The sequence below is a fragment of the Trichomycterus rosablanca genome, chromosome 4 (genome assembly GCF_030014385.1).
Source record: "Trichomycterus rosablanca isolate fTriRos1 chromosome 4, fTriRos1.hap1, whole genome shotgun sequence".
In the NCBI taxonomy this organism is placed as follows: Eukaryota; Metazoa; Chordata; class Actinopteri; order Siluriformes; family Trichomycteridae; genus Trichomycterus; species Trichomycterus rosablanca.
Window position 1 is genome coordinate 4,357,865 of NC_085991.1, and position 22,606 is coordinate 4,380,470.

Below are 22,606 nucleotides of genomic sequence, written 5' to 3' on the forward strand. Positions count from 1 at the left end.
AGTCATCGGCCGAATTCTAATCGGAATCTTACTGGATAACTAGTGCGCTACGTTGCCGTTGAACGCTGCCTTCGTATACACTAGATAGTGTACACTGGTAGGGAATAAGGAGTTATTTGGAATACGGCCTTTTCCACAGGCTAACACCGGAAAGATCCGTTTTCAGCGGTACGGAGAAGGACCTGGAAGTTGTGCAGAGCTGTGGGTGGATTAACGCTTCTGCTAGGTTTTTACCTCTGTGTGGATCACAAAACGATATATAAATATGTAGTTTTTATAGGATTTGGGTTAACTGGAGACTTTCTAATCTGCGTAAGGAATTGAGCTTCATTTATATCGGAGCGCATCGGCTAAAGGTAAAGGCTACAGCTGCGACACCTCTTATAGCTAACCGTTATTAGCAGGGCTAGCTCACATTAATGTCTCCCCTGTCGAATGTAATCGTTTTATATGTATAAAACGTGCTGTTTTTAATAGATAGCAAGGTTAGTTTGTTGACTTGGTGTTTATAACGGTTATTAGGCTGAGTTACTTTAGCTACGTCGGTTAGCTTTAGCCAGTTATCCATATGAAGTTAGCACAGCTGTCAAAGACCGTTCCCCTTCAAACCGGGTGGAGTGCGCATGCGCACATTCTCAAATCATAACAAGCAGATCAGAGTATTAATGTGCTGCTGTACAGTACATTAATGTAATAATAATAATAATAATAAGTTATGCTTATATAGCGCCTTTAACCATGCTCAATGACGCTTTACAACAACAACAACAACAACAACAACAACATGTATATTCTAAATAATAAACGTAATAAATGTATATTTATTTATGTATGTATTAGGATTTAATGTCATGTTTTACACACTTTGGTTACATTCATGACAGAACAGGCTGTTTACTCGTTACACAAGATTCATCACTTCACAATCTCCAATTCACCTCACTTGCACGTCTTTGGACTGTGGGAGGAAACCGGAGCTTCCAGAGGAAACCCACTAGACACGGGCCGACTGGGGATCGAACCTAGGACCTTCTTGCTGTGAAGCACCGTGCCACCCTGCTGCTGTACTTCAGAGTCTGTTAGATTTGGAACAACACTGTGGGTAGTGTGCTGTTCCCCCAGCTCAGATTTCCCCCCTTCATTTCCCTGCAAAAATGTTGGGACTCTTCCAGGCTTCGGATGTTTCATTTGAAAGATTACAATGATTGAAAAAAGAAATCGTAGCATGGAACAAATCATCCTTGAAGATGCTTTTGCCACTCAGACCATCCGCCTCACAGACTGATTCCAACATGTTATTGCCCTGCTTCTTGAACCACCTGTGGTCGCTGTCTGCTTCTTTACACTGGCCAATGGTGACGTGGTACGGAGAGTCATGGTGTGCTCTACATGGCTCATCACTCATACTGGTGCCTTGACCAGACATACTTGTTTGAAACATCACTCATACAGGTGCTCTCTTAGACACAGCCAGTTGTGTATTGTTAAGCACCCGGCCAGGTCGACTTAGGGTCTCTGCAGTGGTGATATAGAGCATTAGACCACTATGCCACTCGAGCGTCCCTTTCGGACAGATTCTTATCATTTTCAGTTGCATTAAATTTTGATGGTTGAAGCCTTGCAATGGACCCATCCAGGGTATTCCTGCCTTGTGCCCAGTGTTTCACATTTTGATTTCACCGAAATGAAATGAAATAAAATGTTATTTGGAAAATTGGAACTGCATTTCAAAATGTGATTTCTCAGATTGGTTAATATTATATTCCATTATGCTGCTGGAATGGGATGGTGCAAGTGGCAGGGAATTGCAATGTGGGATATTGGAGGGAAAAAAAATATGGGCAAAACTTGCAGCCCTAACATAGAGTGTGTTCACTGTTTCCCACAAAATGTTGCCGTCTTTTAAAACTACATTCTGTTTACTAAGTAGTGTGTCCCAACACCATCAGTAGTGCACTTACAGGTAAATTGTACTTTACAGCTGTGTTCCACCGCTAAAGACTGGACATTGCACAAGTCACAAAAATGCTAATACAGGGTGTTGCAGTGATAAAAAACACTACTGTTTTTTATTCAGTTTGAACCTTTTTTGCTTTCTTTTTGTCAGGAGTGACATTGCCATGCCGGCTGGTTCAAACAGCGACTGCTCACACCTGGAGTGTGTTGGAGAGATCACGACAGAGGAACTCATCCAGAAGTCTCATGTGAGTAAGCACAGACATTGTGGCTCCAGGTACAGACCCCTTGTCCCTGGGAAAATAAAAATAAACAGGTTAGTTTTAAAAAACTGAGGCATGGTTTATGATCTTGCTCATTTTAATCATACCCCACAATAATCTGGTCCCTGAAGAACAGAGTAATTTGGCAGTAGAGTACTATACACAGCTGAGGTTCACAACCTAGGGGTCAGGGCCTCAGGGTTTTGCCTGAAATGCTCTTTTTTTCATTACCTATGTCCAATTATCAACCTCTGCTTCATGCTTGATCTCCATGCTGGGCGAGGAGGGCAGCAGACTAGCATGTGCCTCTTATGACATTTGTGAAGCCGTCAAGCTACTTTTCACCAGACAGCCTCAAATGCAACTTGCATAAAGGAACATGTTACACTTCAGGTGTTCCTGAAACAGCAGAGCACCCCCGTATTGTCATATTACCACGTTTTACTCTTGGTATTGTGTACGCTGGTTGTCACAAGACCCATGTTTCTATAGGCTTCCACTTTTAACTTATTAGTTGACCAGACGTTACCCTGTGTTTTTTGGCTGATGTGAAAAAGCTCTTCCTATGGTTGGAGTCATAAACTCTGACTGCGTCTGCGGTGAGCGAGGCCTGCAGTTCCTTATATGCTTGCGTTCGTTTGTGAATTTGGTTGGCTGTATTCAAAGATAATGCCTCTCACTGTGGTTTGTCGAAGTCCCAATTGCTTTAACAATGGCTTTTTAATTTGTAAAAGATCTTGTGTTAATATATTGACTGTGTTTTCAGGGCCAGTGCCAGGACTGCAGAGTCGGTGGGCCGAACCTCTGGGCCTGCCTGGAAGTAAGTACTTAAAAAGCTCATTTTCTTTCCCAGCCATCTGATGATAAGCTAGTCGGACATTTAATACCTACACCAGAGGCACTGATGTTACTATCAAAGCCAACAGTGTTTTAGGAAATGTATTTTATAATTATTTTAAATAATTCATTTCATGGGTGTAGCCAAAACACCTGAACTCAATAATCACTAGGGGTGCCCACTTACTTTCGGTCGTATCGTGTACATCCAGCTGAAAAATCTAAATGCCAACAATGCTGCCAAGCACAAACTCTCTTCTGCATGTTTTTTTAAACAAAATACAATCTTATAATCCTGCATATATGCAGTTATAATTAATAACAAGTTAAAGTACTGTTAAGTGAAAGTATTCAACAGGTGTCACATTAACAGCTGTAGGCGCAGCATTGGGGATCGTCATGACCCTGGCAGTCCTAAATAATTAGAATCTATCTGCAAAAGCAATAACATTGCTTGTAAAACAGGAAACGTTTCTGTGCTGTCTCCAATTCAATGAGTGTAAAAGACAGTTACAAATCACTGCTTTCTGCCTCTGTTAGCATATTACATGCTGTCTTATGGCTTCGCTAAATATGTACGTTTGTGTTCTTTTCAGAATGGCTGCGCTTACGTTGGCTGTGGAGAGTCTCACGCTGACCACAGCACCGTCCACTCACAGGTTGGTGAAGTAATGCATGTTTTAAGCATCGCACGTTTAGAACCTACACTAATAACAGTGGGAAGCACACACCACACAGAAACACTTGGTGTGAGTGCTGGTACTGAGACTGGAATTGTACATCAGTTAGTTTGGCTTCATTTTTGGGGTTCTTGTTTTGTTGAAACCTTCAAATTATTTTTGGTGATGAGATTTGATTCTTCTTTAATATGTCTCGGTACAGTTGCACCATTATCGTGATGCTCCCACCCTGTGATAGAGGTGCCATGTGCAACCCCCGTATCTGCAATGTTGATGATATGAACCCATTAGCAGGGGCTTAACCAAATAGGAACTCAATGAATGAACAAAGTAATAAAAAGTCCTTATATACGGTGCTATAATGAGTTCCATTATGAAACTTGACTAGTACTCTGGAGACAGTGTCCTTTAGTGGTGGGCCGATTATAATCGTGGTGGGCCAATCATTGCCGATTATAAAGCACGAGATGGTGCTAGTCGTCATTCTGGCTCTAAATCTTTCATGCGACATCAAAACCAGCGAGCCAACATGTGCCAGATTGATTTTTATTTTTTTTGCATTAATTGATGGAGCGGAAGTGTTTAGCTCTGAACGTTCCTAAGTGCTTGAGTGAAAGCTAATCTACCAGCATGAATAATGGATGTGAAGCAGTGAGTTTGCCTGCACTGTTGGAGTCCAGCCAGACAGCCAGTCCTCGCCGTGCAGCTCCTTGGCTTTAACTACCACCCACCGCTGGGTTACACACACCTGCCATATGCTGCAGCTTCTGTCTGCAAAGGAGTTGCTGTTTCAGGGGCAGCGTGCCTGTAACCAATCTGGCCTTTTATTCCTTAAGCATGGTCGGTTCTGTCTGTTAAGAACCAAGCCAGGATGGTGGCACTGCCATGTCTTGATGTAGAGACTTGGTGGGAGTGGACTGTCTTATTAGACAGCTGTGCCAATGCATCACAATAATGCCAAAATGAAGTCAACATGATCTGAACCACCCACTGATCAGTAGTAATAGTAGTAATAGTACACACTACAGAGATTCACATTATACAAACAAGTATCTGTATAATAATAACAACACATAGACAACACATTACACCAACAGGACCCGAGGGTGCGTATGGAGGTGTTAGGAATTGGTTAAAAGATTAGTTTCATCAGTTGGCACCGGTTTCTGAAGTCATAACCTCTAGTGCTTGATAATGTATTCTATTTATCTATTAATCTGTATGACATTTGGTCCTGTCTTATTAGCACAGACGTCATGATTTATTTAAAGACACAAATACTGAACCCTTTTCCGATCTCTGGTTGTTGCAGGAGACGCATCACAACCTAACGGTGAATCTGACCACGCTGAGGGTTTGGTGTTACGCCTGCGCCAAGGAAGTCTTCCTGGATAGGAAGCTGGGGCCTGTGACCCCTCCGCCTGGCACTTCTAAGCCTGTCTCACCCGCGTCGGTACCTGGCCAGGTAACTCGTGCTTCACACTGTTCGATCCTCCTGTTTCCTGTTTCTTAATCAGTTCTATCCTTGTATTTTCCTCTCGCGCTCAAATGTGTTAAAATCAGCTAAATGAAGTTCTTATTCCTGTAACTGTGATTTTAGGAGGCTGCAGTCCCAGGCAGCCCCACCTCCCTGAGAGTGCCACCGACTGTTCTGTGTGAGGATCTGGACATGGAGACGGAAGAAGAGGATGATCTGAAGACCAAAGGTGCTGGACATGTCTCTTTATGACTTCTTCTTGTTTTCTAACAGACCTTTGGTTAGTGGTAAGGCACAGCAATTAGACATGTAGCATTATACAGCTTTGCTCCAGTATGTTATGTTCATTACTAATTTATTACTACCACTTTATTACAATAGTTCATTATTCTATAAAATTACCACTAATATTACTGTTAGATTAATGTTACTAAATTACCAGTGTGTCATTTACTAGAAAGTTATTGCTGGTTAGTTACTACTTATCACTGGTATACTTCTAGTGTATAATATTTTGTTACTTATATGTATTAATACTATTAAAAAGATTACCAATAGATTACCACTAGCTTTTAACTACTAGTTTAGTATTTCCAGTTCATTATGCCAGAAAACTACTAGTATTACTACTTGCTTAATGCTATATTAGATCATTAGAGTCAGTTGATTACTGCCAGCTATAAATAGTGGATAATTGGTACTAGTGTATTACTACTGACTTTTCACTACATGGCAAGATTATTATTGGATTATTACTAATAGTTTATTATTACCAGTTTATGTTACAGAGAGTTCATTACTTCTATTTTTATTGGTAACCTAATAATAATAATATATTCCTACCAGTTTAGTGCAGCTAGTTTGTTAGTTTATGTTGCTATTATTAGTTGGTAATTGCTATTTAACTTATACTACTAAATTACCAATGTGTTTTTCAACTTGGTAATTAGTGCTAGTTTATGACTGCTTGTTAAATCTATTTGATAGTCAAAACTGGATACTTTCTCTACACTATTAAGTTATTATGATTAATATTGTCTACTATATTTATTGCTCTTAGCTTATTTGAACTAGTTTATACATATATGATATTTATAGATAGTATGTATATCTAAATGTATGGATTACCATCAGTTTATTAGTTCTAGTTTATTGTGCCAAAACTACTAGTATTACATCTAGATTAATACTAATAAATTACAGATGCATTTTTGTATTAGATAATTGTCACTGGTTTATTACTGGTAGATTTAACTACAAACCCCTTTTAGGAAATGTTGGGGTATTTTGTTATGCAATAAAATGAGGAATCTGTCATTTGTTTATTCTCTTAAGTCTTTATTTAAGTGACAAAAGTAGAGAGAAATGTTTTTATTTTAATGTTTCGGTTGAGCGACTTGATTGTATTTTGTAAATCTGAACAAATGTAAAAGAAGTTAAGACGTTTGCTTTCTTTTCCGATGCAGGCCTGACCGGACTGAAAAACATCGGCAACACCTGCTACATGAACGCAGCACTGCAGGCTCTGTCTAACTGGTGAGTTTTATTAAGCATCTGAATCACTGCAGTCCTTTAATAAATCATGTTTTATTACCCCATCAGCCTCTTCTGCTTTCTCTTCTGCTTTTTTGCCGAATGTATGTGGACACCTGACTGTAAGCTAGTTAAACGTCCTATTCCAAAACCATGGGAATGCATATTGAGGTGTAAAGATAAACAAAATGTGGAGGAGCTTAAGAAGCAAAGCCAAAAAATAGAACTGGGTCACAATTTGCAATTCTAACAGGTTGCTAATTATTCCCTTGGTGTTAAGTAGATATTTTCTGTTCCACTTGAATCCCTGCAAACTTGTTGCACACAGTCTGTTATATTTGAGCACAGTCTCAGTTAAAGCTAGGATAGTTATTAAAATGTAAACGCATTATATGGCCCAAAAAATATGTGGACACTTTGTGATTATTGGGTTTTTGCCACACTTCTTGCTAACCGCTGTGTGAAAGCTGTTGTCATTGAGGCAACAGATTGGTGAAGGCTTTTCCACTATTATTGTGCCCCAAGCCACCCCAGCCCCCTCTCTCAGTCCCCCACAATGTCTGTATTACATTACTAGCATAAACAGATGTCTGCACTATGCTTGTCTTTTAGTGTAGGTTACACAGTAAAATCTTGTACCTTCTTCTCTCTCTTCCACAGTCCTCCTCTGACCCAGTTCTTTCTGGACTGCGGTGGCCTAGTGAGGACAGACAAGAAGCCGGCGCTGTGTAAAAGCTACCAGAAACTCATCACAGACCTCTGGCACAAAAACAGGTGTTTATTTCATGCTTTATTTTATAATTAACTCAAAGTGATGGTAAACACAGTCAGGGATTAGAATATCAGTTACTTGACGCGTCTTTTTTTCTGCAGGCCTTCATATGTCCTCCCCACGAACCTGTTCCAGGGAATTAAAGCGGTGAATCCGATGTTTCGGGGTTACTCTCAACAGGTACGTCTTTAATCCAGCATGACTGAAAAAATGCTGAAAATGGAACAAAAAAATAACTAGAAGCATGAATCTGTATTTTGATCGTTCATGGCGATGAATCGACAAATTAACCAGTGACTAGTGACGCAAGAGGTGTTTGGGGAAGGCTTTTCATGTTCCAGCATGACCGAGCGCCTGAACACAACGCAAGGTCCACAAATACAAGACTTGACCTGTATCTTCACAAATGCTCTTTTGATTGGGCACAGATCCCCACAGATACAATTCACGATCTGTGGAAAGCTTTTAGAGAACAGTAGAGACATTGTGGTCACAAAGGTTTGGGATGGGGTGGGTTGTGTTTGAGGCCCCCTGTATATTATTGTAATTGTGGATGCTTTTGGAACACCTACCAAACCTACGGTCAGGTGTCTACATACTTTTGTTCCCAGCTCTTTGCCATAGGTCATCACTCTGAGAATTCAGATCACTGACTAAGTGCTCAGATTATTGCATCAATCAGATTGTTTATTTCCGGCGTGCGTCTCCACTTAGGATTCGCAGGAGTTCCTACGCTGCCTGATGGACCAGCTTCACGAGGAGCTCAAAGAGCCTGTGGAAGAGCTCGAGGACCAGGACCAGGTGCTGGGCATGGACGAAGAAGAGCCTAGCGAGCCCAACAAAGCTAACGCCGCCGCCGATGCCAACGAGGCTGACACGCTCATCTCAGACGAGGACAAAGCGAGTAAAGAGCGGCAGAAGGAAAAGAACCTCATCAACGAGCTTCATCGTGCCGACCTGGACAAGGACGTGGACACCACGGCCATCGTCAGCAGCCAGGGAGCCGTCAAACAGGCCAAGGCTGCCGGTATACGCCCTGTTTGTGCTTCTGTTCCTAATGATGTGTTATTAGGGTCCCATAATTGGCTGTATGAGGACACTGATGAAGACACAGCTTCCAAATATAAAACAAAAGCTGATAAAGAAATAATGCTGGTCTGCTTGTCAAATACGCAGTCTGTAAAGCTTCTTGTGGCTTTTATTGTGTTTTCTCCAGACTCCAACACAGAGATCCAGATCAGTAGCAGTGCCAGACCCCACAGCCCCAGTGTCAGCGAGAGCAAGCTGTCCACCAGTCCCCCCAAATCCAGCCCTATGTGGCCCAACCTGCACCCAGCCCACAAGAAAGGTAACTCAACACTCTTGATCAATCCAAAGAATTGCCCTGTCCAAAACAATTGAGCAAACACTAATGTCTAACCATGTATCTTACTTAATGCAGTGTAGCAATATAACGTGGGAGTCAGTATTAAAGTAACTTTCAGCGTTTAGCATCTGATTGGCTGTCGTGCGTTTCCTAACAGTGAGTTCGTTTGCACCGCCTAAGAGCAAACGGCAGAGGAAATATCGCAGCGTCATCTCCGACGTCTTCGATGGCACCATCATCAGCTCTGTACAGTGCCTGACCTGCGACAGGGTGAGTGCCCGACCCGCCACCCATCAACACTCACCAGCAACATACGTTAAACGGGAAGGCCCGGCTTGCTAGCTTTGTTCCGATTTATCCTCACAGTCAAACTGGAACAGGAAAGGGCCTTCCCTAAACTGTAGGCATAGAATGTCCTTTGTATAACTGACTTATGACACCTGTTAGCAATTGTTGTGGCTGAAACACATGAATTCAACAAACAGGAAGCGGGTGAATGTTTAGTGCCTGGACAGTCTCTGCGGTACTGATAGACCTCACAAAGAGATGGAACATTTAGCTTTGATTTACATTTTTTGACACCTAGCAATTTGAGAGAGTCGACAAGGCAATGTGTTGCAAAAGTAAGTGGACACCTGATTGTGAGCCTGTTGAATATACTAGGCCAAAACCATGAGTTTAAATATGGAACAACCACACTTTTTGACAGTGCTGGGATTTGAACATACAACCTTCCTGCCAGTGAAAAGACTTGAGCTACCACCTACATGCACTGACTCTGGTTCTGTCCTCTGTTTTCTCCTCAGGTCTCAGTCACTCTGGAGAACTTCCAGGACATTTCCCTGCCCATTCCAGGGAAAGAGGACCTGGCCAAGCTGCACTCATCCACTCATCCGACTTCTCTGGTGAAGGCAGGCTCATGTGGTGAGGCTTACGCCCCTCAGGGCTGGATCGCTTTCGTCCTCGAGTACATCAAAAGGTGCTTATATTTACTTTGTTTATTTATATCTGCACTATATGGCCAAAAGTATGTGGACACCCCTGCTTGTGCCATAAAGACATAAAGCTCAGTTTAAAGGAACTCCAGCTGCTCAGAGCCCTGACCTCAGCCCCACTGAACAGCTTTGGAATGAACTGGAACATTCAACTGAGGCTTTCTTGACCAACAGCAGTGCCCAGCCATACAAATGATGTTATCTTTTGACTAAATGGGCACAAATTCCCTTGGACGTACTTCAAAGTGTTGTGAGAAGCCTTGTCAGAAGAGTTCAGCTGTTGTTATAGCTGAAAGGACCACACAGAGGTCATTTAAGTTTGTTTTTGAAATGGGATGTCATGGAATCAAGAGGCGTCCAAATACTTTTGGCCATATAGTGTATAATCGGACACTTTTACGCTATTGTACAGCAGTCATTGTATTTTTCCTTGCTGGCTTCTTGGAAGCACAAGTAAATTTGTATATTACTGTACATTACTAATAAAGGATTGTGTTTTTGGTAGCTGGTTCTGGGGTCCTGTCGTCACGCTACAAGACTGTCTGGCTGCTTTCTTCGCTCGAGATGAACTGAAAGGTGAGCAGTTAGACATCAGCATCATTACAGTAAAAAAAAATGAGATCGAGCTTTTGTAACTGAGTGTCTGACGTCACATTTGATCTTGTGGTTTTACAGGTGATAACATGTACAGCTGTGAGAAGTGCAAGAAGTGAGTATCCCCGAAGTTCCCGATTCAAACTCATGCAACACATCCGTCAGACGATCAGCTCCTCTCTGTCATGTTTGCTTAGAGCAGTGGTCCCCAACCACCGGGCTGCGGACCGGTACCGGTCCGTGGGTCATTTATTGCCGGGCCGCGCAGAAAGAATAAAATTAGAGATCGTTACAAGAGCAATTAAATTTCCAAAACTCTTCTGGTGTTACTGTCTCCTATCACCACTAGGTGGGAGCAGCGAAAAAAGCTGAGGATTCACACTGATTTTCCATTTTTTAGTTATTCTATTTTAAATCCTCCCTCCGGTCCGTGAAATTATATCTTATATGAAACCGGTTTGTGGTGGGAAAAAAAGGTTGGAGACCGCTGGCTTAGAGAACATCACTAGACATGTGCCTTTGTTGCTGAAAAGCCACTTGAAATCTGTTTAAATTAATACACGGGGTGCAGGGGGGTACAGTCTGTAATTGTATGCCCACAGAGTTCACCTGTATGGTGGGTGTACGTTTGGTACTAGCAAACGTTTTAACTTTATCATTATTGCCTTTCAGGTTACGGAATGGAGTCAAATTCTGCAAAGTTCAGAGTTTGCCAGAGGTACGTGCTTAACGTCTGTCAACCGCATCATACAGACAGACTTTTTTTTCGTGCTTTAGTTTAATTGGCTTTGGTGGGTAGCACTGTGGCCTCACTGCGTGAATGTCCTGAGTTCGATTCCCCTGGTGGAGCGGTCCGGGTCCTCTCTGTGTGGAGTTTGCATGTTCTCCTCGTGTCTGGTTTCCTCCGGGAGCTCCGGTTTCCTCCCACAGTCGAAAGATGTGCAGTCAGGTTAATTGTAGACACAAAATTGTCCATGACTGTATTTAATATTAAAAGACGTGAACTGATGAATCTTGTGTAACCAGTAACTACCTGTCCTGTGATGAATGTAACCAAAGTGTGTAAAACATGACGTTAAAATTCTAATAAATATATAATTAAATAAATAATTGGCTTTGGTTAATTAGTGACATTTTCGGTTCTGACCAAATATACCAGAACTAACATGTCTTTGGCATTTTCCCAATTGAAATATTGATCTATTTCCAATTTCTTGCTGGCTGAGGAGGGTTGCGGAATGATTGTGTGTCTAAATGATAAAAAAAATAAAAATTGCCTACTGATCCTCAATATGGTACCATTTCTGGCTAAACATCTTATTCTAACCACCTTTACTTTGCAAAACGATGTAAATGGCAAGTTTTTTGGTTGACACGGACGTTTTATTGTTACTTTTGCCACAGCCATGCATGGCTTAGCATTTAGGAAAGCATTTAGGAAAGCATTTTAATCAGTAAACTCATGAACGTAATGGTCAGCACTTTTCTCAGTCCAGTGATGTTTCAAAATCTGTAGTGGCAGGTGTTCACAATACAGTACAAGCCTGCTAATTTATTTTGAAGCTTAGATAAATTAAAAGTCGACAAACGTTTGTAGTCATGTACTAATATTCTTTATTATTAAATTATTATTATTATTATTATTTTTATTTCAGACAGTTAAATTAAACTCTAGTCTAAAACTTTTCTTTTTCCCTTTCAGATTTTGTGCATTCACCTAAAGCGCTTCAGACATGAGCTGATGTTCTCCACCAAGATAAGCACTCACGTCTCCTTCCCGCTGGACGGCCTGGACCTGCAACCGTTTCTGGCCAAAGAGAGCACCGCCCAGACCACCACTTACGACCTGCTTTCCGTCATCTGTCACCACGGCACCGCCAGCAGTGAGTGTGCCAGGCATTGTTTATTTACGCTTTCTCAGGTCTGTGCGGTTGGTAGAGTCTGATTATGACAAATTAGAGGTCTTCCATTTCGTAAAGCCCTTGTTTGATCAACTGGGAATAAAATGTGTACAAAAGACACTAGCAACCACCTGGAATACCAGAGCACCCACCTGCCAACAATCTAGAAACTACCTGTAAATCCATTTCGACCATCCAAAAAATCTGTTTAGTCACCCCTTAGCAAGCACTTTAAATACTATAGCACTCTATTTTAACACCCTAGAAGTTGCCTCCACTACCATAGCAACTGTTAGGCAATACCCTGGCAACCACCTGGAACATCATTGCGTCCAATTGCAAAACTCTAGCAACAATCTAGAAACCACCTGTAAATCCATTTCAGCCATCCAAAATCCTGTTTAATCATCCCTAGCAACCACCTGAAATACTATAGCACCCTACTATAACACCCTAGCAGTTGCCTCAACTACCATAGCAACATCCTGGCAACCACCTGGAACACCACTGCATCCAAATAGAAAAGTGTATCAACAATCTAGAAACACCCGAGTCAGACTAGATAACTGATTAAGCTGCACAGTAGAATTTTACTACTAAAAAGTTAGTGCCCCCTCGTGGAGCCTTTATGTTACATCTTGTAAACCACAGTGGGACCAGATTGTACTGAGTAAGATGCATTGTTTGTGTTGCCTGGGTTGTGTAAAAAAATAATGGACAATATGTGGGTTGCTTAAAAGATTAAAAGAAAAATGGAGAAACCCTGCACTAGTAACACCCAAGGAACCTCAACATATACCATAGCAGCCATCTGGAACACCATGGAACCACTAGCAAGACTTTAGAACTAACTGGACGTTGCTTAGGATGCGCAACCACTCCAGTGCAGTATGAATTGCAACCTGAAATTTGGATGTTAACATGAACTTAATCAGTTCTACGTTTTCTTCCGTATGCAGGTGGTCACTATGTTGCTTACTGCCGTAACGACCTGAATCAGCTCTGGTACGAATTTGACGACCAGAGCGTGACTGAAGTCTCGGAGTCCTGCGTCCAGAATGCAGAGGCTTATGTGCTCTTCTACAAGTACGTCTGAGTGAATTAACAGTACTTTTATGTACAGGCAGTCACTGTCATGCTAATCAACCTTACTTCCTTTTACAATGTATATATAGTAGATATATAGTTTTATTGTATTGGGCGGCAAGGTGGCTAAGTGGGTAGCACTGTCGCCTCACAGCGAGAAGGTCCTGGGTTCGATCCCAGGGTGGGGTGGTCCGGGTCCTTTCTGTGTGGAGTTTGCATGTTCTCCCCGTGTCCACATGCGGCCATAGTTACCCAGCCGCTGGGATGCACAGACCAGTGCATTGTAGTGCCGGTCCCAAGCCCGGATTAATAGGGAGGGTTGTGTCAAGAAGGGCATCCGGCGTAAAAAAAAACTGTGCCAAATCCCGCCGGCGACCCCTAACGGGAAGAAGCTGGAAATGCCGACCCCGTAACCGAAAAACAGGACAAAAACTGAAGAACAAGAAGAAGATACAGTTTTATTATATTATTTATTACAGCTTTCCAGCAATTATATCCAGAGTTATAATTACATTATCTTGTTTTATAGTCCCTAGTCAGAATTAAAGCTGTACTCAGAATTACTAACTAAAATTATGCAGACTGCCATTACATAAACTATATGACCATAAGTATATGGACACCTGACCACCAACTTGTTGGACAATTAATTCCAACGTTTTTGAGCCTGTAGCAGCCTTCACTTCTCTGAGAATGCTTTTCACAAGATTTTAAAGGTCAGGAATTTGTGTCATACATAAAGGCCTGGTTTGCTTTTCACGTTCCAATTCATTCCAAAGTCAGGTGGAGATCAAGGCTCTGTGTAGGCCTCTATAGAGTTCCTCCACATCAACCTCGTCAAACCCGTGACACAGTCATGGGATTCCAGTGAGAGGATTGATTAAGGACAGTCATCGCATCATTTATTTGATTTAATTGAGTTTAAACGTTAGCAGTAAATGTGACTGGAACACCCTGACGAGGTGCCCATATACTTTTGGCCATATACATGTACGTCACTTACAAATGTTTGTAAATTGTTATTTCCCTCTTCATGTCTGTTTTGTTGCCTCAGCTGTGAATGTGAATGTTATAAGATAGCTGGCATATCAAGGATGTGAAGACCTTGATCTGACCATTTTTCTCGTGTATCGTACAGGAAGAGCAACGAGGAGGTGCACAGGGAGAGGCGGAAGGTTTCAGCTCTGTTTAACGTCATGGAGCCGAGCCTGCTGCAGTTCTATGTGTCCCGCCAGTGGCTCAACAAGTTCCGGACGTTTGCTGAACCGGGGCCCATCTCCAACCAGGACTTTTTGTGCGTTCATGGAGGTGAGGAGCCAGTTTGTGACTGCTAATCTTAAGCATTTGCAGTTCAGTGGTTCTGTGTAAGTGACCAGTGTGTGCATGCCAGAGTCAATGTCGAGCCATTAAACAAAGGCCCTTAACCTTCAGCTGGGTCAAGGCTTCCATTGCACACCACCCTGTGCTACAGTATGTTCTAAACCCCATGTTTGAGTGGGGTTATACACCGGAGAAATGTAAAACTCTGAAATCTGAGGTGTAAGCGACTCAGATGTGACTGAATACAGTCGACCCTTGAGTTACGAACGGTTTACCATACAAACATTTCGGGTTACGAACGATCTTTTTCAACTTAACGTACGAACAAATTTCGGATTACGAACCGAAATTCGCGAAACACGTGACGTCACGAACAAGTTAACTCCGACCGTCTCTGTATACATACATATATATATATATAAAGATATATATATATATACAGTGAGCGAACATTCTGACAGCGGGCGGTGTTTTTCCGGTGTTTTCAATATTAAAATGTTCCCAAATAAGGTGCAGAGAGAGTGCAGAGCTGAGAAACATTACATTTGTTGTTGTATAATTACTCCTGCCAGTAGGTGTCACTGTGTATCAGACAGAGGGGACAGTGAGTGAGAGAGAAGAAGGAATTCGGCTCAGTAAAGTATTCTTACTTTCGTGCAAATACACCTACAAAATACAACACTATTGAAATAAAGAAGGAAATAATAGAGAAATATGAGAGTTATTGTGGTTTCTGGTAGATACATTTTATTAAAATAGAAGGAAATGTATTATGGTGTATGTGATGGTGTATTATGGTGTATGAAATGTGATGTATGTGTTTTATGTACAGTATTATTGTGTATTGTTGTTTATTATTGTTTATTACAGGAATGTCTAATCTATAATTTAAGATTTAAGGGAAAATATACTTGTATTTATAACAAAAAAAGAGCATTTAAGACATTAGAGAGGTTAGGTAAGGGGGGGTTTGGGAGGTCTGGCACAGATTAATTCTATTTACATTATTTCTTATGGGAAAAATAGGTTTAACTAACGAACATTTTGACTTAAGAACAGCCCTTCAGAACCAATTAAATTCGTAAGTCAAGGGTCGACTGTACAGTACAAGCAATTGAGGGTTAAGGGCCTTGCTCAGGGGCCCAAGAGTGGCAACTTGGCAGTGGTGGGGCTTGAAACGGCAACCAACTGATTACTAGTCCAGCACATTTAACCGCTGAGCTACCACTGCACTGCCCTGGTATACATGCTGAGATCTTTTTTCATGTTTGTTTTGCTAGGTGTGCCACCCCATAAGGCTGCGTACGTCGACGACCTGGTCGTCATGGTGCCCCAGAACGTCTGGGATCACCTGTACAGCAGGTAAGCACTGATTGTGTTTGATGATTGTAAACATCAGTGTCACTTTTGCAGGAGTGTTTCACTGTTGCTTTGATGTTTAGGTACGGAGGAGGTCCAGCCGTCAACCACCTGTACGTCTGCCACACCTGCCAGCTGGAGATCGAGAAGCTGGAGAAACGGCGTAAAAACGAGCTGGATATGTTTGTTCGAGTGAGAAATTAAACACAGAAAAGCTCCCGTACACTTCTAAGAGTGTAAAAGTATGCAGACACCTTACCACGAGTGTGTAAAGCATCTTATTTCAGTTTAAAACCATTAAATAGTGCATTATTTATGGAGTTGTCTCCTATTTGTAGCCTTCCACAAGGTTTTGGAGCCCAAATTGCAATTTCCAATTCATTCAAAAGGTCAGAGCTCTTACCCAACCTGTCAGGCTTGTCTTTATGGGTCTGGTTTTGTGCACAGTCATACTGGAACACAAAAGGGCCTTTTCCAAACCACCACAAAGTTCAATGTGAAGAAACTCCAGTGGCCTGTACAGAACCCAACCTCAACCCTACTGCAAACCAGGTCTTCAGGAATCAGTGTCCATCTCTTTTACAGGGGGGGGTTTCTATATTAGCAGCCATGATTTTGAAATAGAATGTACAGTAGACTCATGGTCAGGTGTCCACATACTTTTGGCCTCATAGTGTATATACACCGATCAGCCATAACTATAAAACCACCTCCTTGTTTCTACACTCACTGTCCATTTTATCAGCTCCACTTACCATATAGATGTAGACTGTAGTCCATCTGTTTCTCTACATACTTTTTAACCTCCTTTCATGCTGTTCTTCAATGGTCAGGACCCCCACAGGACCACCACAGAGCAGGTATTATTTGGGTGGTGGATCATTCTCAGCACTGCAGTGACACTGACATGGTGGTGGTGTGTTAGTGTGTGTTGTGCTGGTATGAGTGGATCAGACACAGCAGCGCTGCTGGAGTTTTTAAACACCGTGTCCACTCACTGTCCACTCTATTAGACACTCCTACCTAGTTGGTCCACCTTGTAGATATAAAGTCAGAGACGATCGCTCGTCTATTGCTGCTGTTTGAGTCGGTCATCTTCTAGACCTTCATCTGTGGTCACAGGACGCTACCAACGGGGCGCTGTTGGCTGGATATTTTTGGCTGGTGGACTATTCTCAGTCCAGCAGTGACAGTGAGGTGTCTAAAAACTCCAGCAACGCTGCTGTGTCTGAGCCACTCATACCAGCACAACACACACTAACACACCACCACCATGTCAGTGTCACTGCAGTGCTGAGAATGATCCACCACCCAAATAATACCTGCTCTGTGGTGGTCCTGTGGGGGTCCTGACCATTGAAGAACAGCATGAAAGGGGGCTAACAAAGCATGCAGATAAACAGATGGACTACAGTCAGTAATTGTAGAACTACAAAGTGCTTCTATATGGTAAGTGGAGCTGATAAAATGGACAGTGAGTGTAGAAACAAGGAGGTGGTTTTAATGTTATGGCTGATCTGTGTATAGTGTAATTCCTGCTGTTTTTTTAGCCTTCTTTCTTTGATTTCCCCTTCTGTTACATCCTACATTTCCTCCTTCTTATGTTTTGTTTTCGTTTACATCTTATTTTGATTTTTTTTTGGTTTATTTTCTCTCTTCTTTACGTTTTACCTTCATCCTTTCCTTTTTATGGAGCCTCTTAGGGGTCACTAACAAGAACAAATATGTGAAGAGTAAAATCTGTACCCACGGTTTAGTAATCTGTACTCTCAGTTTATAAACTACCGAGGGATTTGTAAACTGTAACCGCAATTTAGCAAATTTGTAAACTATACCCACTGTGTCACCAATTGTAAGGTTTGCATGGTGGTTATAGTGGACTAACGTTAATAAATACGTAAGCAATAATAAATATAAATACATCATCAAATATTAGGGTATTATACAGACGTATGTGGCCACGGATGCAATGGCATCTTAGAAGAACCAGCTGTTTATGAAGGTGACAGATTTTACATCTGAGAGTACGATTTACAAACTCACATCCGTCTTGTATTCCTCTGTTCATTTTTCTCCCAACTTGTTTTCCTTCTTTCTTCATTTAGTTCTACATTTTTTTGTTTCTTTCTTATGAAGACTTTAGAATTTAGAACATAATTAAATCATGTTAAAGGCTCCACACTACGTTTCCTTATAGATGCATCCGCAGCTATTGATTCTCTATTGTTTTTTGGTTTGGTTTGTAGCTGAATAAGGCGTTTCAGGAGGAGGAGTCCCCAGCCATCATCTACTGTATCAGCATGCAGTGGTTCCGTGAATGGGAGATTTTCGTCAAAGGCAAAGACAATGGTCAGTATTATACAGATACAGATAATAACACTGTGTTAATAACTGTAAATCATGTTTACGACTATATTTTAAACTAATAGCGGCACTTAAGCTTATAACTATTTTATATACTTAAATGTAATGAGTAATTTGCTAGTCTCATGTGACCAGATCTCATATCAAACAAGATTACAGGTCTGGAGAAGTTTGTGTGGGTTTTTGGTTCAGTTTAAATTTTATAAGTCTGTCTCTGCCTCATAAGGCCTGGGCACAAATAAGCAACAGATTGCTAAACTAAATAACCTGAAATTAGTGCACCACCCCTAGTATAGTTACATATCTTACATGTCTTGAGGTGTAAGTCATGCAGAGCCAAGCTTTTGGCTTAAAAAGGTACGATGTACAGATAGGGGCTTGGCTCATTTTGGGCTCTCTCTCTCTCTCTCTCTCTCTCTTGCTATATATGTATTCCTGTATGGTATTGACGTGTTTGGTTCCTCCACACCAAACACGTCAAACCATGTCTTTGTGCACAGGACACAGAACACATAAGGTTTTACACCTGTTAGCAATGGGTGTAACTGAAACCCAACCTGACTCTAATTATTTGGGACAGTCGTAGCCTAGTGGGTAGGGCTTTGGGCAGTCAACCGGAAGATTGGCGGTTCAAATCCAGGCTCTGCTATGCAGCCTTAACCCTGTCTGCTCCAGGGGCGCCGTACGATGGCTGACCCTGCGCTCTGACCCCAGCTTCCAAACAAGATGAGATATGCGAAGAAAGAATTTCATTGTACTGTACATCTGTATATGTATATATGACAAATATAGTATATCTTATCTTACCTTGATCAGAAGGGGTGTCCACATACTTTTGGCTACATAGTGTATGATCTCAGACATGCTAAAGGGCTTTGGAGCTGCCTGTTTCAAGAGAGCTGTCTTCTTATTTTTAGATCCTCCAGGGCCCATCGATAACTCCAAGATTGCTGTGAACAAGAACGGACACGTCACGCTCAAGCAGGGTAACGTTCTCCACCAGCTCCGTCATTAATCTTCTATTTTCTATACAGTGGCTCTGGTGATGTTGGGCCTCCTGCCTCCCTAATACTTACTTCTTTTTCTTCAGGTGCCGATTCGGGTCAGATCTCAGAGGAGACGTGGAAGTTCCTGCATTCGATTCATGGCGGCGGGCCCGTAGTGACCATCCGACCCAGCGTGAGCCACCAAGACCCTGACACGTCTCAGACAGAGGAGAAGATCGAGGTGGAAACGCGCGCCCTGTAGCGAGCTTATTCACTCGGAGGAAAAATCCTTTATTTTGCACTTCTCGTTTTCAAGCATTCGAGCACAACCTGCCTCCCCTCAGCACTCTAATCCACACATTCCCAATGAGCATTCCTTACCGTGGAACAAACGTCTCGGAATTTGCTTGGTGTTGTATATACTGTACTGTCTGTTAGCACTGGTGGGCTAGTTGATCTGATCGGAATATCAGCTGGCTCAGTAATACACATGTACCTTTAATGTGATTTAATGAACGTGTAGCAGCTTGGAAAACGCTTTTGTAGCTGCCCGACGAAGGAAATCGACTCTTTTCATGTAACCATCAGCGAGCTGATGAATCGTGACGAATGTTGTTTGTTTTGCGTGAGCTGAGAATGTGACTCGTGTTGTGTGTATAATCCAAGTACATTTACATTAGAAAGAAACTGTTCGTTTCTAACTCTGAATCGCTTACTACCGTATTTTCCAGAATATAAGGCACTGCCTTGAGATTATTTCATTTACATTGCCATAGTGTAGTCATGGGTCTAAACCTTATCAACAACTGGTGCTTCATTTTAATACGAATAACAAGTCAGCGTTTGTAATATGATATAATACAGTTCCAACATTTATAACCTTTGTAACCTTCCTGAACTACTAATGCAAATTAAATTGAAGGATTTTGTGATACTAAATTAAATATAAAATCTTCCCGATAACAGTGCAGGACAAAACATTTCAGTGTTTTACTTACGGACCAACGTGATGGTGTTTTCAGAAACGTTTTTGTCAAAAGATACGGCACTATACTGAGCGATGTATTGTTTTCCCTTTCTACAGTTCATAAATTCCGTTCATTTCATTAGAATTTGTGCTGTTCTCCAATTTTACAACCGGGAAACCGGTTAAAATTAAATATTAATTATAAATATTTAACAGAATATTACCCAACCAACTATAAATATTCTTAGTAAAAATATGTGACATGGTTTGCAATGACTGGAGACAGATTATATTAGTCAGATTGGATCGATGTACGTTTGTGCTTGTTACTGATTACAGATGCACTGTAAATATAGATTAGCTTCCTGACCGCTAACCTGCACAGGCGAGCAAAACAGAAAGCCAACAATCCTCTATAAAGCTATATGCATAAAACTTTGTTAGCAGGAATTGACTTGGCCTTTTAAATTATTATTGTAATATTCATGTGCACCTACGAATTGTGAGGCAGCTCTAGACAACAATAAAACACCCCAGCCCACGATGGCTCACCAGTTGCCTGACCACGACCGACACTCAAACTGTTGTGAATCACAGGTTTCTAATTAGGAGCCTTGAATTGTAACTAAGTGTACCGTAACTTTTAGAGTTGCACACCTACCGTAAATATGTCTTATATTCTGGGAAATATGGTTATCTCAGGTAAGAGAGTATGCATGCTTCAGCACTGCTGTCTGATACGCATAGGTTATGAATGTTCATTTACATGTTATTTATTGCAGAAGGTTATGCGATTAGCCTTGATGTATATAGACTTTTTTTTCATTTAGACCTGGAAAGCTGGACCTGACCTGATGCTAGTGCATGCTAGTGAAAAAGTTCTACTCCTATAGCATGTAGAGGCAAATGCTCACTCAGAATCCACCTCATGTATGTAAAAATGAGCCTCATTTCAGCTATTTAAATGCCTTCATTTATGTATATAATTTATGTATAAATTTTTTTTTGCTGACTTGATGAAGATGGATGCTGTATCTGCTCTGAAAAACGTACTTGAAAAATGATTGTTAATTTTGGTTGGCTGAAATAAAACGCTGAATATTACTGTGGATAAATGAAAGCATGGTTTCAATAGTTTCAATGATTCAGTCCATCAACTTGAGGTTCCGTTTCCCTGATTTGAGTTCTTTACTTACTGAGTCTAGTTGTATTAGCCACACCCATTAACAAAAAATTTGTTCAGTAAATAATATAATTCCAATTTTGTGGCAACAGTCTTGTGGAGGACCCTTCTCTGTACCAGCATGGCTTTTATCTGAGTACAAACAGAGGTCCATAAAGACATGGTTGGATACATTTGATGTGGAGGCCTGCATACTGAACACCTGAAATTCTAAGCTGTTTGGAGTATTGTTTGGTAATCTGAGGAGTCATACCAGTACTTAATCATGGTGGTGGTAGTATGTTGGTGTGGGGATGTTTTGCCACTTCAGGGCAAACTCCACAAGTGGAGAATGATTCATAGAGGGCATAATGAGACTCTCTTTGTTAAAACCCGCCACTGACAACTGAAAGGAAGTGGTTGGGAACTGCTTGAGCGTGGGGCCAGTGTGGTAGTTGTGCACATGGCAAGAGAATTGCATTAAGGAATTGGAAATTACTTGATGTGTTGAATTAATTCCACCAGAAATGTAGTTTCACAGCAAGTGGCTTGTTGCACTAAAAGCATTGACATAGTCAAACAGGCTGTACTGTCAAAATGATGAATGTGAACTGCCAAATCTTTGAAGGCTATTACTATAACCAGGCAACTGGTGAACAGTTGAGTGATACAGGTATGCTGATAAAAAATGCCATCCCCTTCTCTAGACACAGCCAATCACGTCTTGAGTAGATGCCCAGCAGAACTGCTGAGATTTAGACCTGGGTTTCAGCTGTAATGGGCTAGCCATCAATTTCAGAATGAGTGTAAGAATAAACATTGGATTAAGTGAGACATAATAAACTGCGTATGTTCATATACTGTCCCAACTTTAATGAAATCGGGGTTGTTAAATGATTTCAGGAATCTATTCACACAAAACACATCAGTCAAAACAAGCTTTCTTTCCAAACGTTGCCTGGGTTTGGTTCTCGTCTCTGACTGTGTG

General features: G+C 41.5%; 1 protein-coding gene across 1 annotated transcript; it reads left to right on the top strand.

Moving 5' to 3' along the window:
- Nucleotides 1-129: 129 nt before the first annotated feature.
- On the top strand, nucleotides 130-21,576 carry usp33 (ubiquitin specific peptidase 33). Its single transcript, XM_062993828.1, has 24 exons — nucleotides 130-356; nucleotides 2,108-2,204; nucleotides 2,986-3,039; nucleotides 3,653-3,715; nucleotides 5,049-5,201; nucleotides 5,337-5,442; nucleotides 6,680-6,749; nucleotides 7,407-7,520; nucleotides 7,620-7,698; nucleotides 8,233-8,545; nucleotides 8,735-8,866; nucleotides 9,042-9,154; nucleotides 9,691-9,863; nucleotides 10,385-10,455; nucleotides 10,555-10,588; nucleotides 11,146-11,191; nucleotides 12,176-12,356; nucleotides 13,334-13,460; nucleotides 14,599-14,768; nucleotides 16,061-16,142; nucleotides 16,223-16,331; nucleotides 18,386-18,488; nucleotides 19,421-19,489; nucleotides 19,594-21,576. Exons 2-24 carry the CDS (start codon nucleotides 2,121-2,123, stop codon nucleotides 19,749-19,751), a joined length of 2,604 nt encoding a protein of 867 aa, XP_062849898.1. The 5' UTR covers nucleotides 130-356; nucleotides 2,108-2,120; the 3' UTR covers nucleotides 19,752-21,576.
- The last annotated feature ends 1,030 nt before the right edge of the window (nucleotides 21,577-22,606 follow it).